Source organism: Lampris incognitus, chromosome 14 (assembly GCF_029633865.1).
Source record: "Lampris incognitus isolate fLamInc1 chromosome 14, fLamInc1.hap2, whole genome shotgun sequence".
Classification (NCBI taxonomy): Eukaryota; Metazoa; Chordata; class Actinopteri; order Lampriformes; family Lampridae; genus Lampris; species Lampris incognitus.
In genome coordinates this window covers 6387616-6400172 of record NC_079224.1, presented here as the reverse complement: position 1 = coordinate 6400172, position 12557 = coordinate 6387616, and the positions used below count along the sequence as shown (strand labels likewise).

Here is a 12557-nt window from a genome sequence, read left to right as displayed (position 1 = left end):
CCATACAGTGTATAAGTGTTAGTTTTTTAGTTTGGATATATGTGTTAGTTTGGATATATGTGTTCTTGTAGTTCTTGTGTTTTTGTCTTTGTGTGGCACTGCTGTGGGCTGAGGGAAACGATGTTTCGTTTCATTTAATGTGCACAAGTGCATGAAATGAAACGACACATAAAGTGTTTCTGATTCTGAACTGATCCCCAGCCAGTTCCCTATTTAAGCTAGCTTGCTAGCTAATGTTACATTGATCATACCTGTAAAACTCCCAGTAATATTTGTTTCAACAGTGTAGCTCACCTGGCCTTTATTGGAGACAGGCCTTTATGTTGTAGTTATATCAATTTAAAAACTCGGAGACTCATTCCAGTTCGTGATGGTGAGTGTTTAAAGTGGATGTGGAGGAGCTCCATCGTACATGGTAACAATTGTCAAGCTAACATAAATGTTTACTTAGTTATTTAAATGTGTGCCAGCTCATATTAGCTAGCTACTGTGAACTTATGCTAACGTTATAGCTTCAAGTAGCCCACATTAACACCCATTGCTCATTATGGCATAAATTAGCGTTATATAAGAGTTCAGTTAAAAGCATATTAATTCCTTCCATAATTAACCTAAATCCTTCCTGTCGTGTGTGTGTGTGTGTGTGTGTGTGTGTGTGTGTGTGTGTGTGTGTGTGTGTGTGTGTGTGTGTCAGCCAGGTCAGGGTTTACCAAAACATGGCAAATAAAAAAGGTGGACATGAGGACAAATTTTGTTGGCTCAAAACAGCAGTGTGTAAGTAGGACGAAGACCCCTGTAACATTATAATGTTCCAGTCGAGAAAGACCTCATAGAAAATGAATGATGGGCTAAAACAAATGTTAAATAGTTGTTAAACAAGAACTATTAAATAATTAATATTTCATATTATTTTAATATTTATAATTATTTATCATATTTAATAAATAATAAAGTATAATGATAATAATAAATTATTAAAATAATAAATTATAGTTATTTATAATGTTTAATAAACAATAAATTATAATTATTAAAATAGATTATAATTATTTATAATATTTAGTAAATATTAAATAATAAATGTTAAATAATTGTTAAATAATAACAACAGTAAAACAATCTGTTATGGGCATCAGCAGCAACACAGAGGGGCAGAAACGGGGAGTCTCGGGTGTAGTTTCACAGTTGCAGTCTTGATCAATCCCCCCACCAAGTTGTAATGACATCTGTGCCCTTAGGACCAAGAACAAGTAATATTTGGTAGTGAAGTCAAAACAGGGCAGTGTTAAATTTCATCTTTAAGGATAAGAGAACAACTCAACAGCAAAATAAGTCACACTATATTTGTCTTACTCAACGAAATGGAAAGTATTCATAAATGACACAAAACAGAATATAAAAGGGCTGACAAATGAGTATCATTGGTCAAGAGACAGGAATGCATGTAAAAAAATATATCCAATAATTTTATCCACAAATATTACCACGACTAAAGGCAATGAGGTATAAACTTGCAGGGGAAGTGAAATCATTTCTGATTTTAATAACTCTAGTAATAAGGTCTTCGTAGCCTCTGTTTCAGCAAATTTTCAGGCTACTGCCCACTATAAATAGACATTTTCAACAATTATTCTCCTACTGCTGATAGACAATAGCTGATAAAAAAAAGATTTTTAAAAAAAGACAAAGCTTTGAAAACATAAATATATGCTGTAATAATATTTTCTGGCATTTCAAACATTCACTTCCACACAAAACATCTCTATGTAAGAATAAAAAAAAGGAATAAAGCGGTCAAAGCCATGGTAATACAGTCCATGTAAAATATTTTGATTTCAAGGTCTGTGTAAAAGGTCCATATCTGTCCAAACCAGTTAACACGCAGAACAAGAGAACACGGAGTCAGACGGGCTGACACTAACAGGGACTAGATCTGGACACTAACAGGGACTAGATCTGTACACTAACAGGGACTAGATCTGGACACCAACAGGGACTAGATCTGTACACTAACAGGGACTAGATCTGGACACTAACAGGGACTAGATCTGGACACCAACAGGGACTAGATCTGGACACTAACAGGGACTAGATCTGTACACTAACAGGGACTAGATCTGGACACCAACAGGGGCTAGATCTGTACACCAACAGGGACTAGATCTGTACACTAACAGGGAGTAGATCTGGACACTAACAGGGACTAGATCTGTACACCAACAGGGACTAGATCTGGACACCAACAGGGACTAGATCTGTACACCAACAGGGACTAGATCTGTACACTAACAGGGACTAGATCTGTACACTAACAGGGACTAGATCTGTACACTAACAGGGACTAGATCTGGACACCAACAGGGACTAGATCTGGACACTAACAGGGACTAGATCTGGACACCAACAGGAACTAGATCTGTACACCAACAGGGACTAGATCTGGACACTAACAGGGACTAGATCTGGACACTAACAGGGACTAGATCTGTAAACTATCCAAACGTGGAACAGCTGAGGCGACAGTAATGCATAAAGAGATACCAGCCAATACTGCTGATCGCCCTGAAAGCACCACAAGTGGCATGTCGTTTAAAGTGCTGGGTCGCTCATACCAGGGGCCGAATGTATAAAACTTTGTGTATACTTGGGTGTAGCAATGTGTGTACACGCAAAACAGGGAACACGCATAAGCAGTCTTTATAAAACCCTTCGTACGTCTGTTCCCACCTGTTTTTTTTCCTCGTAGTTTCAATATCCTGAAATTGTGCGCATGCGTACGAGCTTTCTGACCACGCCCACAATGTACTATAAATGGCTTCAGACACACCTCCGATTGGCTGGTTGCATATAAAGGCCAAAGGTTTAGTTTAATTGGTCGCGAGAAGGAATATTAATAAAGCAAAGTGTAATGTCACATAGCGGTTCTAATGTCCACACTAGCTGACTTTGTAACTTGTGGCTAAGGTTAAGTTAGCTCTTATGACGTCATTCATAGGTAAACATACTGCCAATAGCATCTTAGTTACTATACTAGACGGCCAAACAACACAAAAACGCACTGCCTACTTATTCTATTGTTCTCACATTGTTTTAAAAACCCACAATGCACAGAGGCGAAAAGTATCTGTGGCATACCTCCTGCCGTCGGTAGGGGCGCTACTTTAGGAAACCCTCCTGTGGGTCATATTAGAGGACAAACCACCCGTGTGGTCATATGGGTTGGAGGACTTGTTGGTCTGTTATAACACTAACGGGACTCAAAAGACTGCGTATACGGTATGCATGGTGTGATGTGAAAGCTGTATGAACATTCTTACCGCCGTGGAGTTTCGCACAGTGGGAAAGCTGCGTGGGAAGAGGCGTAAGTAGAGTTTTCATGTGTACGTACAGTTTAGACATTTGGCCCCCGGACTTGGCAATCTGGACTGTTATGCAGACCTCACCAATCACAACCACATACAGTAGCAAGAGTGTCTACCCAGATAGCAAAACTGCTGTGGCCCGGACCCGTCCCACACCCGACACCTTCATCCGGCCCACATACCGCGTGGAATGGTGGCACTTGGGCGGCCCGCTCCTGTTCGCCAGATCTGGGCCAGAACCAAGCCATAGCAATGCCGCATGTGCCACATATTTGCCAAAGGTGGGCCATATTTGTTTTGTGATATGTGGGATATATTCAGCATTTACCACACGGGCCACTTCAGGGTCCCATCCAGACCACATGTTGCCCAGACCACCACACCTTTGCCAGAAAAGGCCCACATGTGATTTGGCACATTTGGGCCATATTTGCTGTTATACATGTGGGCCACTTCAGGCTCACATCCATTTTGTCAGGGCCATCAGTGCCGCATCACTGCCTGAAGTGGCCCACACCCGGATGCTGTCCGGGTAGAGTGGGTAAATGGACCCAGTGCCCATGTAGATCAGACCTGATACGAGACCTCCGACGGTAGAATACACAACCACAAAAACCGCAGCGTGATAACGAGTTTATCACAAAATAAATACAGACACGCTGCAGAGAAAAGCACTCGTTTTTCAGTTCAGAGCTACAGGTTGTGATTCCATGCACCGCTCACACACACACACACACACACACACACACACACACACACACAGACACACATGCTGATGCAGCCTCACATTCAGACGCATTAGTGATGTGTACATTCTGACCCAGTTACACATTCTCTGTCTGGTGACAGATGGCACGCGGCGGACGTGGTCCCCGGGGTCTGGGTACTGGGAGACCGGGATGCTTTAACCTGCTGGGCACTCTCTGAGACTGACTCCACCAAACACCTTAGACAGCCTCTCGAAGGAGACCGGGTCCCCGTTGATCCTCATGTTCTGGATGCAGCCCAGGAAGGACGACGTGACCGGGAGGGTCGCTGGGGCAGGCGTCTCTGCAGGACAAGGTAACAAGCTGTGAGCCCTCAGAGCTGGCACCATTCCTGCCTGTCTTCCTTCTTTCTCCCCCCCCCCTTCTCCCCCCCAATTGTACTTGGCCAATTACCCCACTCTTCTGAGCCGTTCTGGTCTCTGCTCCGCCCCCCCCCCCTCTGCTGATCCGGGGAGGGCTGCAGACTACCACGTGCCTCCTCCCATACATGTGGAGTCACCAGCCGGAGGATCACGCTATTCCCCTCAGCTCCCCCTCCCCCCCCCCCCCGAACAGGCGCCCCAACCGACCAGAGGAGGCGCTAGTGCAGCGACCAGGACACATCCCCACATCCGGCTCCCCACCCGCAGACACGGCTGATTGTGTCTGTGGGGACGCCCGACCAAGCCGGAGGTAATACGGGGATTCGAACCGGCGACCCCCGTGTTGGTAGACATGGAATAGACCACCACACTACCCGGACGCCCCCTTTCTTTCTTCATGAATATGCCTGTTTAAAAATGTCTCCTTGTTTCATGTTGTCTGGCATGAAAGAGGCAGATTACACACTGGATGGATAGCTACAGACACACATACACACACACACAGGACATACAGGACGTACACACATACAGGACGTACACACATACAGGACATACACACATACAGGACATACACACATACAGGACATACACACATACAGGATATACACACATACAGGATATACACACATACAGGACATACACACATACAGGACATACACACATACACACATACACACATACAGGACATACACACATACACACATACACACATACAGGACATACACACATACAGGACATACACACATACACACACACAGGACATACAGGACATACACACATACAGGACATACACACATACAGGATATACACACATACAGGACATACACACATACAGGACATACACACATACAGGATATACACACATACAGGACACACAGGATGTACACACATACAGGATATACACACATACAGGACACACAGGATGTACACACATACAGGATATACACACATACAGGACATACAGGACATACACACATACAGGATATACACACATACAGGACACACAGGATGTACACACATACAGGATATACACACATACAGGACATACAGGACATACACACATACAGGATATACACACATACAGGATATACACACATACAGGACATACACACATACAGGACATACACACATACACACATACACACATACAGGACATACACACATACAGGACATACACACATACAGGACATACACACATACACACATACAGGACATACACACATACAGGACATACACACATACACACATACAGGACATACACACATACAGGACATACACACATACACACATACACACATACAGGACATACACACATACAGGACATACACACATACACACATACAGGACATACACACATACAGGACATACACACATACAGGACATACACACATACAGGACATACAGGACATACACACATACAGGACATACACACATACAGGACATACAGGACATACACACATACAGGACATACACACATACAGGACATACAGGACATACAGGATATACACACATACACACATACAGGACATACAGGATATACACACATACACACATACAGGACATACACACATACAGGACATACACACATACACACATACAGGACATACACACATACAGGACATACACACATACAGGACATACAGGACATACACACATACAGGACATACACACATACAGGACATACAGGACATACAGGATATACACACATACACACATACAGGACATACACACATACAGGACATACACACATACACACATACAGGACATACACACATACAGGACATACACACATACAGGACATACACACATACAGGATATACACACATACAGGACATACACACATACAGGACATACAGGACATACAGGATATACACACATACACACATACAGGACATACACACATACAGGACATACACACATACACACATACAGGACATACACACATACAGGACATACACACATACACACATACAGGACATACACACATACAGGACATACACACATACAGGATATACACACATACAGGACATACACACATACAGGACATACAGGATATACACACATACACACATACAGGACATACACACATACAGGACATACACACATACACACATACAGGACATACACACATACAGGACATACACACATACACACATACAGGACATACACACATACAGGACATACAGGACATACACACATACACACATACAGGACATACAGGAGATACACATATGACTGATATGACCGTATACACAACTAACCAACTAATTGATCAAGTCCATCCGCCTGCGGCTTGGTGCAGCATGTGGCACTTACCCGGGAGGCCGCCCACATACAGCGGGTCCTTGGTCAGCGTGGTGGGGGACGACGGCGGCCCGATTTTGTAGTGGCCTGTTGTGTCCACATGCAGCTGCACAACGTTTTTCCTCTTGATCACTGTGAAGACACACATGGAAACCCTTGAAATGCAAAACACCATCAACCATTACTGGTTCCCCTTTTCTTGGATTTTCTCCCCAGTTGTACTTGGCCAATTACCCCACTCTTCCAAGCCGTCCCGGTCGCTGCTCCACCCCCTCTGTCAATCCGGGTGGGGCTGCAGACAACCACATGTCTCCTCCCATACATGTTGAGTCGCCAGCTGTTTCTTTTCACCTGACAGTGAGGAGTTTCACCAGGGGGCCGCTGCGTGTGGGAGGGATCACACTATTCCCCCGTTCCCCCTCCCCCTTGAACAGGCGCCTCGACTGACCAGAGGAGGCGCTAGTGCGACCGGGACACACACCCACATCCGGCTTCCCACCCGCAGACACGGCTGATTGTGTCTGTAGGGACGCCCGCCCAATCCGGAGGTAACACGGGGATTCGAACTGGCGATCCCCATGTCGGTAGGCAACAGAATAGGCCACTACACCACCTGGACGCCCCTTACTGGTCCTTTTACAACCTGATGGTATGATGGTTACTGGTCCTTTTACAACCTGATGGTATGATGCTGTGGGGGAAATCTCGTTGAAAACTTGTGGAACATGTCACCGCACCTGAAATCTTGTGGAACATCCCGTCGCACAGCGTGGTCTTGGGCATGACGGCCACCTTGAACTCCCCTGCTCCATTGTTAACCTGGGCCACCACCTGTGAACGGGAGCACACGCCAACTGAGCACAGCCACCGCAGTGATCCTGGGTGGACGTTTGCAAGAGCTAGCTAGCTAAGTTTTGAAAACTACCTGCAAAAGAATCCGCCCCCTCACTTCTGCCTGAGAACCTCATGTACGCTCAGACTGATTGACAGCCAGTAGTAGGGGCCAATGGGGATGCCGGCTTGCAAAGAACTCCCCTGATTGGCTGATCAGGAGCGGGTATAGAGAGAACGAGCTCTGTTTACGGCGGAGGTGGCTAACCGTGTGCCATGGAGAGCCACGTGTATGCAGGTTTTCACCCCAGCCGGACTCCACACAGGGTGATTTCACAGATTAGCAACCCTTCAACCAAAGAGGAGGGATGTATCAGTGAAGTTAGCTGGCGTGGAGTCGGACTGGCACATGGTTTACAGCATCTAGCACGGGACGGTCACAGAGACCGGCTGTTTTCTCAGTGCGTCTACCTACTTGATAGCTGTCAGGGTGTAGAAGGAGTTTGAACAAGTATTATAAAAAGTATTCTACACTAAAATACGGAATACCTACGTGTGAATGAGAGGGAGGACAGCCGAATGGTGAGGATGCAAGGAGTAGAGGTGACGGAGGCAGATGAGTTTAAAACCTTGGGGTCAACTGTCCAAAGTAACGGGGAGTGCAGAAGAGAGGTGAAGAAGAGAGTGCAGGCAAGGTGGAGTGGGTGGAGAAGATTGCAGGAGTGATTTGTGACAGAAGGGTACCAGCAAGAGTTAAAGGGGATGTTTACAAGATGGTTGTGAGACCAGCTATTTTTTTGGGGGGGGGGGGATTTTTCTCCCCAATTGTACTTGGCCGATTACCCCACTCTTCCGAGCCGTCCCGGTTGCTGCTCCACCCCCTCTACCGATCTGCAAACTACCACATGCCTCCTCCCATACATGTGGAGTCACCAGCCACTTCTTTTCACCTGACAGTGAGGAGTTTCACCAGGGGGACGTAGCGCATGGGAGGATCACGCTATTCCCCCCCAGTTCCCCCTCCCCCCCGAACAGGTGCCCTGACCGACCAGAGGAGGCGCTAGTGCAGCAACCAGGACACATACCCACATCCGGCTTCCCACCCGCAGACACGGCCAATTGTGTCTGTAGGGACGCCCGACCAAGCTGGAGGTACCACGGGGGATTCGATCCGGCGATCCCCGTGTTGCAAGGCAACGGAATAGACCACCACGCCACCCAGATGCCCCTACAATCCTGGTGAAGGGGAGGGGAGGAACTGGTGAAGGGGGGGGGGAACTGGTGAAGGGGAGGGGGGTAACTGGTGACGGGGAGGGGGGGAACTGGTGAAGGGGAGGGGGGGAACTGGTGAAGGGGAGGGGGGGAAACATCAGTGTTCAAGCATCAGAATGTCATCTCCCTTCCAAGGCCTCACCTCTCCTCTGAGCATATAGAGGCTGAGATGGTGGCCCTCAGTGGGGCCAAGTCCGCCCCTGCCAGACTCCCCCACGTGCAGCAGAACCCCGGTCAGACTCCTCGGCCGGATCTCAAACAGAAGCTCAAAACCGGAGCCCACGACGAATGCATCGTCTGAAACATGGAACAGCATTACACCGTGGTCACTGTTGTTAGCCGTTGTCATCTGGTCAGGAGCCACAGCTCGAAGGAGAAGGCCCTGAAAGGTACCTACCGATGCAGGACACCCACACTTCCTCAGCCCAAGACCTGTCTTGTGTGGGAATACTCACCGATAATGACATGGGCCCTCTTTCCGGAGAAATAAGCCCCGTCCTGGACGGGTCCGTCAAAGCAAGGCCCCGCACCCTGGTTGCTGTTTGGCTCTGGCATGAGGTCGCCGTTCATCTTGAAGTTGCGAATGCATCCAAAAACACTTTGTTTCGGCAGAATCTTCCACTTAAAGAGTGAAGAAACGAAGGTTTCAGACGGCGTGATTCTTATCGTTTGCGTATGTGCGGGCTTATGCCTTTTAATCGTTCACCTTTAATTCTCTGTGGAGGTATTCAGGGGCGCTGCCTATGTGTATGGGGGGCACGAATTCCATGGACGCCACCTCGTCACTTGTTAGCTGGCCGTCCTGTGCCCTGATTCCATCTACAACCAACCGGAACTTCCTCCTTTCCAAACTAAATATGATCTGCAAGCGAAAAAAACAGAAGAAGGAACGAATGAAGGAGTGTATTCCTACATGGTGCCGGGGACGTAGCGCAGCGCTGCAGACCTTCGCTCTGGAATCGGAGCGGTTTGACGTGGGAAAAGGAGCAAGCTACTGACCGAGTGCCACTTCCCGTCGTTGTATTTTTCCCGGTTGAAGATCTCGTTCTGTTTGCCTACAGACAGTCTGATCCTGCCCTTGGACAGGTACAGCGCGAGGTGAGAGCGCCCTCCCCTGGTGGCGACAAAAAACAGCAGGCCCTCAGGGGACCGGGTCCTGACGTCTAGAGAGAAGTGGGGCCTAGGGAGACGGAGATATAATCACTTGTGTGTGTCTTTGTGTGTGCATGCTGTACACATGTGTGTTTGAAGTTGTGAATCCTACTGCAGTGAGAGAGTCTGCTTACCTGGGCTGCAGCGCCGGTGGTGGGAGTCTGTAAGTCAGGCTGCTGACTGGGCCCCCCATGCGATAAGCATGCTGCACCACGGCCGGCGGTGCACACGCCGACAGACTGTCGTTTACCGCTGCCGTAGCGACATCCTACCACGACACACAAGACAGACACAGGACAAAGGCACTCAGTGCGAGGCGCAAACTCGGGGCCGAGCCGGTATCGCCGTCCGCCATCTTTCCGACGAGGGTTTGGACGAATGTCGGTCTCGTTCTGACCAACGACTGTACAGACATGCAGAAAAGCACGACCGTCGCTCCGCAGTTGTGGAGCCGAGATGGAATCGACACCGCGGCCTCCTCTGCTCGACCCTACCCGCCGCCGCCGCTCCGGCAGAAACATGCGCGCACACACACGAGTCTGTATGAGGGTCAGACACGAGCGTTTCTGTGACGCTGTACTCTTGATAGAGACACCACCGATAAGCATGCGGCCTGACACGCTGGGATCAGCGACACAATGACAGCGGAGCCTTTCGTCAGCCACGTATAACCCAGACGGCTCCGCTTAAGGCCACCGGTGCTCGTAAAGCTGCACCAAATACTGATCACCAGAAAGTCACCGACTGTAAAGCGGGACCGCAGCCACGAGCCACAGCTTGATCGGGGTGTGTGATGTAAGTTATATAGGTGTACGTCGTTGGATAGACCCCCCGGTTTGACCCCAGGGATTACACAGAGGCTTGCTGGTTGTGCCAGGAGGGTTAAGCGAGGTCGGCATGCAGGTTGGAATGCGCTCTCAATGGGTATTTGATATCGCGAAGAGATATGAGTCATCTCAGGTTTGATTTCCGTTGAAGATCGCTGATATAAACCCCCAGGCTTTTCTACGAGAAGCGGTAGACTAGTTTGTGCCCAGCCAGTGTTCTTGTGTGTGGGTGCTTTTGTTTTTTAGTCAAATGGACCCGTTGTTGTTAGGATTAACACCATTTCTGAAGGACAGCGGGCGGCATTGCACCGCCCAATTATATTACACACTGTAGTTACACTCTGTTCTTTCCTCGTTTTGCTAAAAACTGAGGAGCTCATCACTCGTGAATCAAATCTGGAGCAAAATTCAAATCCATCCCCACATGGTGATCTGTAGCGAGAGTAGGGTGCAGGTGGAGGAGAGCCTGGAGAGGTGGAGGTATGCACCGGAGAGAAGAGGAATGAAAGTCAGTAGGAGCAAGATGGAATACCTATGTGTGAATGAGAGGGAGGACAGTGGAATGGTGAGGATGCAAGGAGTAGAGGTGACGAGGGCGTATGAGTTTAAATACTTGGGGTCAACTGTCCAAAGTAACGGGGAGTGCAGGAGAGAGGTGAAGAAGAGAGTGCAGGCAGGGTGGAGTGGGTGGAGAAGAGTGTCAGGAGTGATGTGTGACAGAAGGGTACCAGCAAGAGTTAAAGGGAAGGTTTACAAGATGGTAGTGAGACCAGCTATGTTATATGGTTTGGAGACAGTGGCACTGATGACAAGACAGGAGGTGGAGCTGGAGGTGGCAGAGATGAAGATGATAAGATTTTCATTGTGGCGACCCCACACAGGAGCAGCTGAAAGTAGTACTAATAGTAGTAGTGATGGTGATAGTAGTGGTCGTAGTAGTGGCAGTAGTAGTGACAGTGGTAGTAGTGGCAGTAGTAGTAGTGACGGTGGTAGTAGTGGCAGTAGTAGTAGTGGTGGTGGTAGTAGTGGTAGTACTAATAGTAGTTTTGGTAGTAGTAGTAGTAGTGGTGGTGGTGGTGGTGGTAGTAGTAGTGGTATTAGTAGTAGTAGTAGTACTGGTGGTAGTGGTAGTAGTAGTAGTAGCAATAGTGGCCATAGTGGTAGTGGTGGTTGTAGTAGTAGCAATGGTGGTAATAGTGGTGGTGGGAGTAGTGGTAGTAGTAATGGTAATAGTAGTGGTATTAGTAGTAGTAGTAGTAGTAGTGGTATTATTAGTAGTAGTAGTGGTAGTGGTGGTGGTGGTGGTGGTGGTGGTTGTAGTAGTAGTGGTGGTGGTAGTAGTAGTATTGGTGGTGGTAGTAGTAGTGGTAGTATTAGTAGTGGTGGTAGTATTAGTAGTAGTAGTGGTAGTAGTAGTAGTGGTGGTGGTGGTAGTAGTGGTAGTGGTAATAGTGGTGGTAGTAGTAGTGGTAGTGGTAATAGTGGTGGTAGTAGTAGTAGTAGTGGTAGTAGTAGTAGTAGTAGTAGTTGTCGTAGAGTTCCAGTCTGTAAAGTTTACTTACAAACAAGAGAATGTACTCAGAGTTCCAGTTTGTAATAGTGTATTTAAACTCGACACAGTAGGAGACCAGTCTGTGTTGTTACACTTCATGATATTAGAATCCCCAATTCTAACTTGCA

The 12557-nt window shown here is 47.5% G+C and overlaps 1 protein-coding gene across 1 annotated transcript in view; it reads right to left on the bottom strand.

Annotated features, from left to right (window-relative positions):
* Nucleotides 1–1133: 1133 nt before the first annotated feature.
* Nucleotides 1134–12557, bottom strand: part of LOC130123470 (laminin subunit alpha-3-like) — a 125106-nt gene continuing 113682 nt past the window's right edge. The window contains exons 70-77 of the mRNA XM_056292640.1: nt 10185–10318; nt 9898–10078; nt 9605–9760; nt 9354–9519; nt 9041–9195; nt 7533–7626; nt 6808–6927; nt 1134–4412 (exon numbers count right to left, since the gene is read on the bottom strand). Of these exons, the coding sequence (XP_056148615.1) occupies nt 4267–4412; nt 6808–6927; nt 7533–7626; nt 9041–9195; nt 9354–9519; nt 9605–9760; nt 9898–10078; nt 10185–10318 (1152 nt within the window). The 3' untranslated portion in view covers nt 1134–4266. The remainder of the gene's footprint in view (nt 4413–6807; nt 6928–7532; nt 7627–9040; nt 9196–9353; nt 9520–9604; nt 9761–9897; nt 10079–10184; nt 10319–12557) is intronic.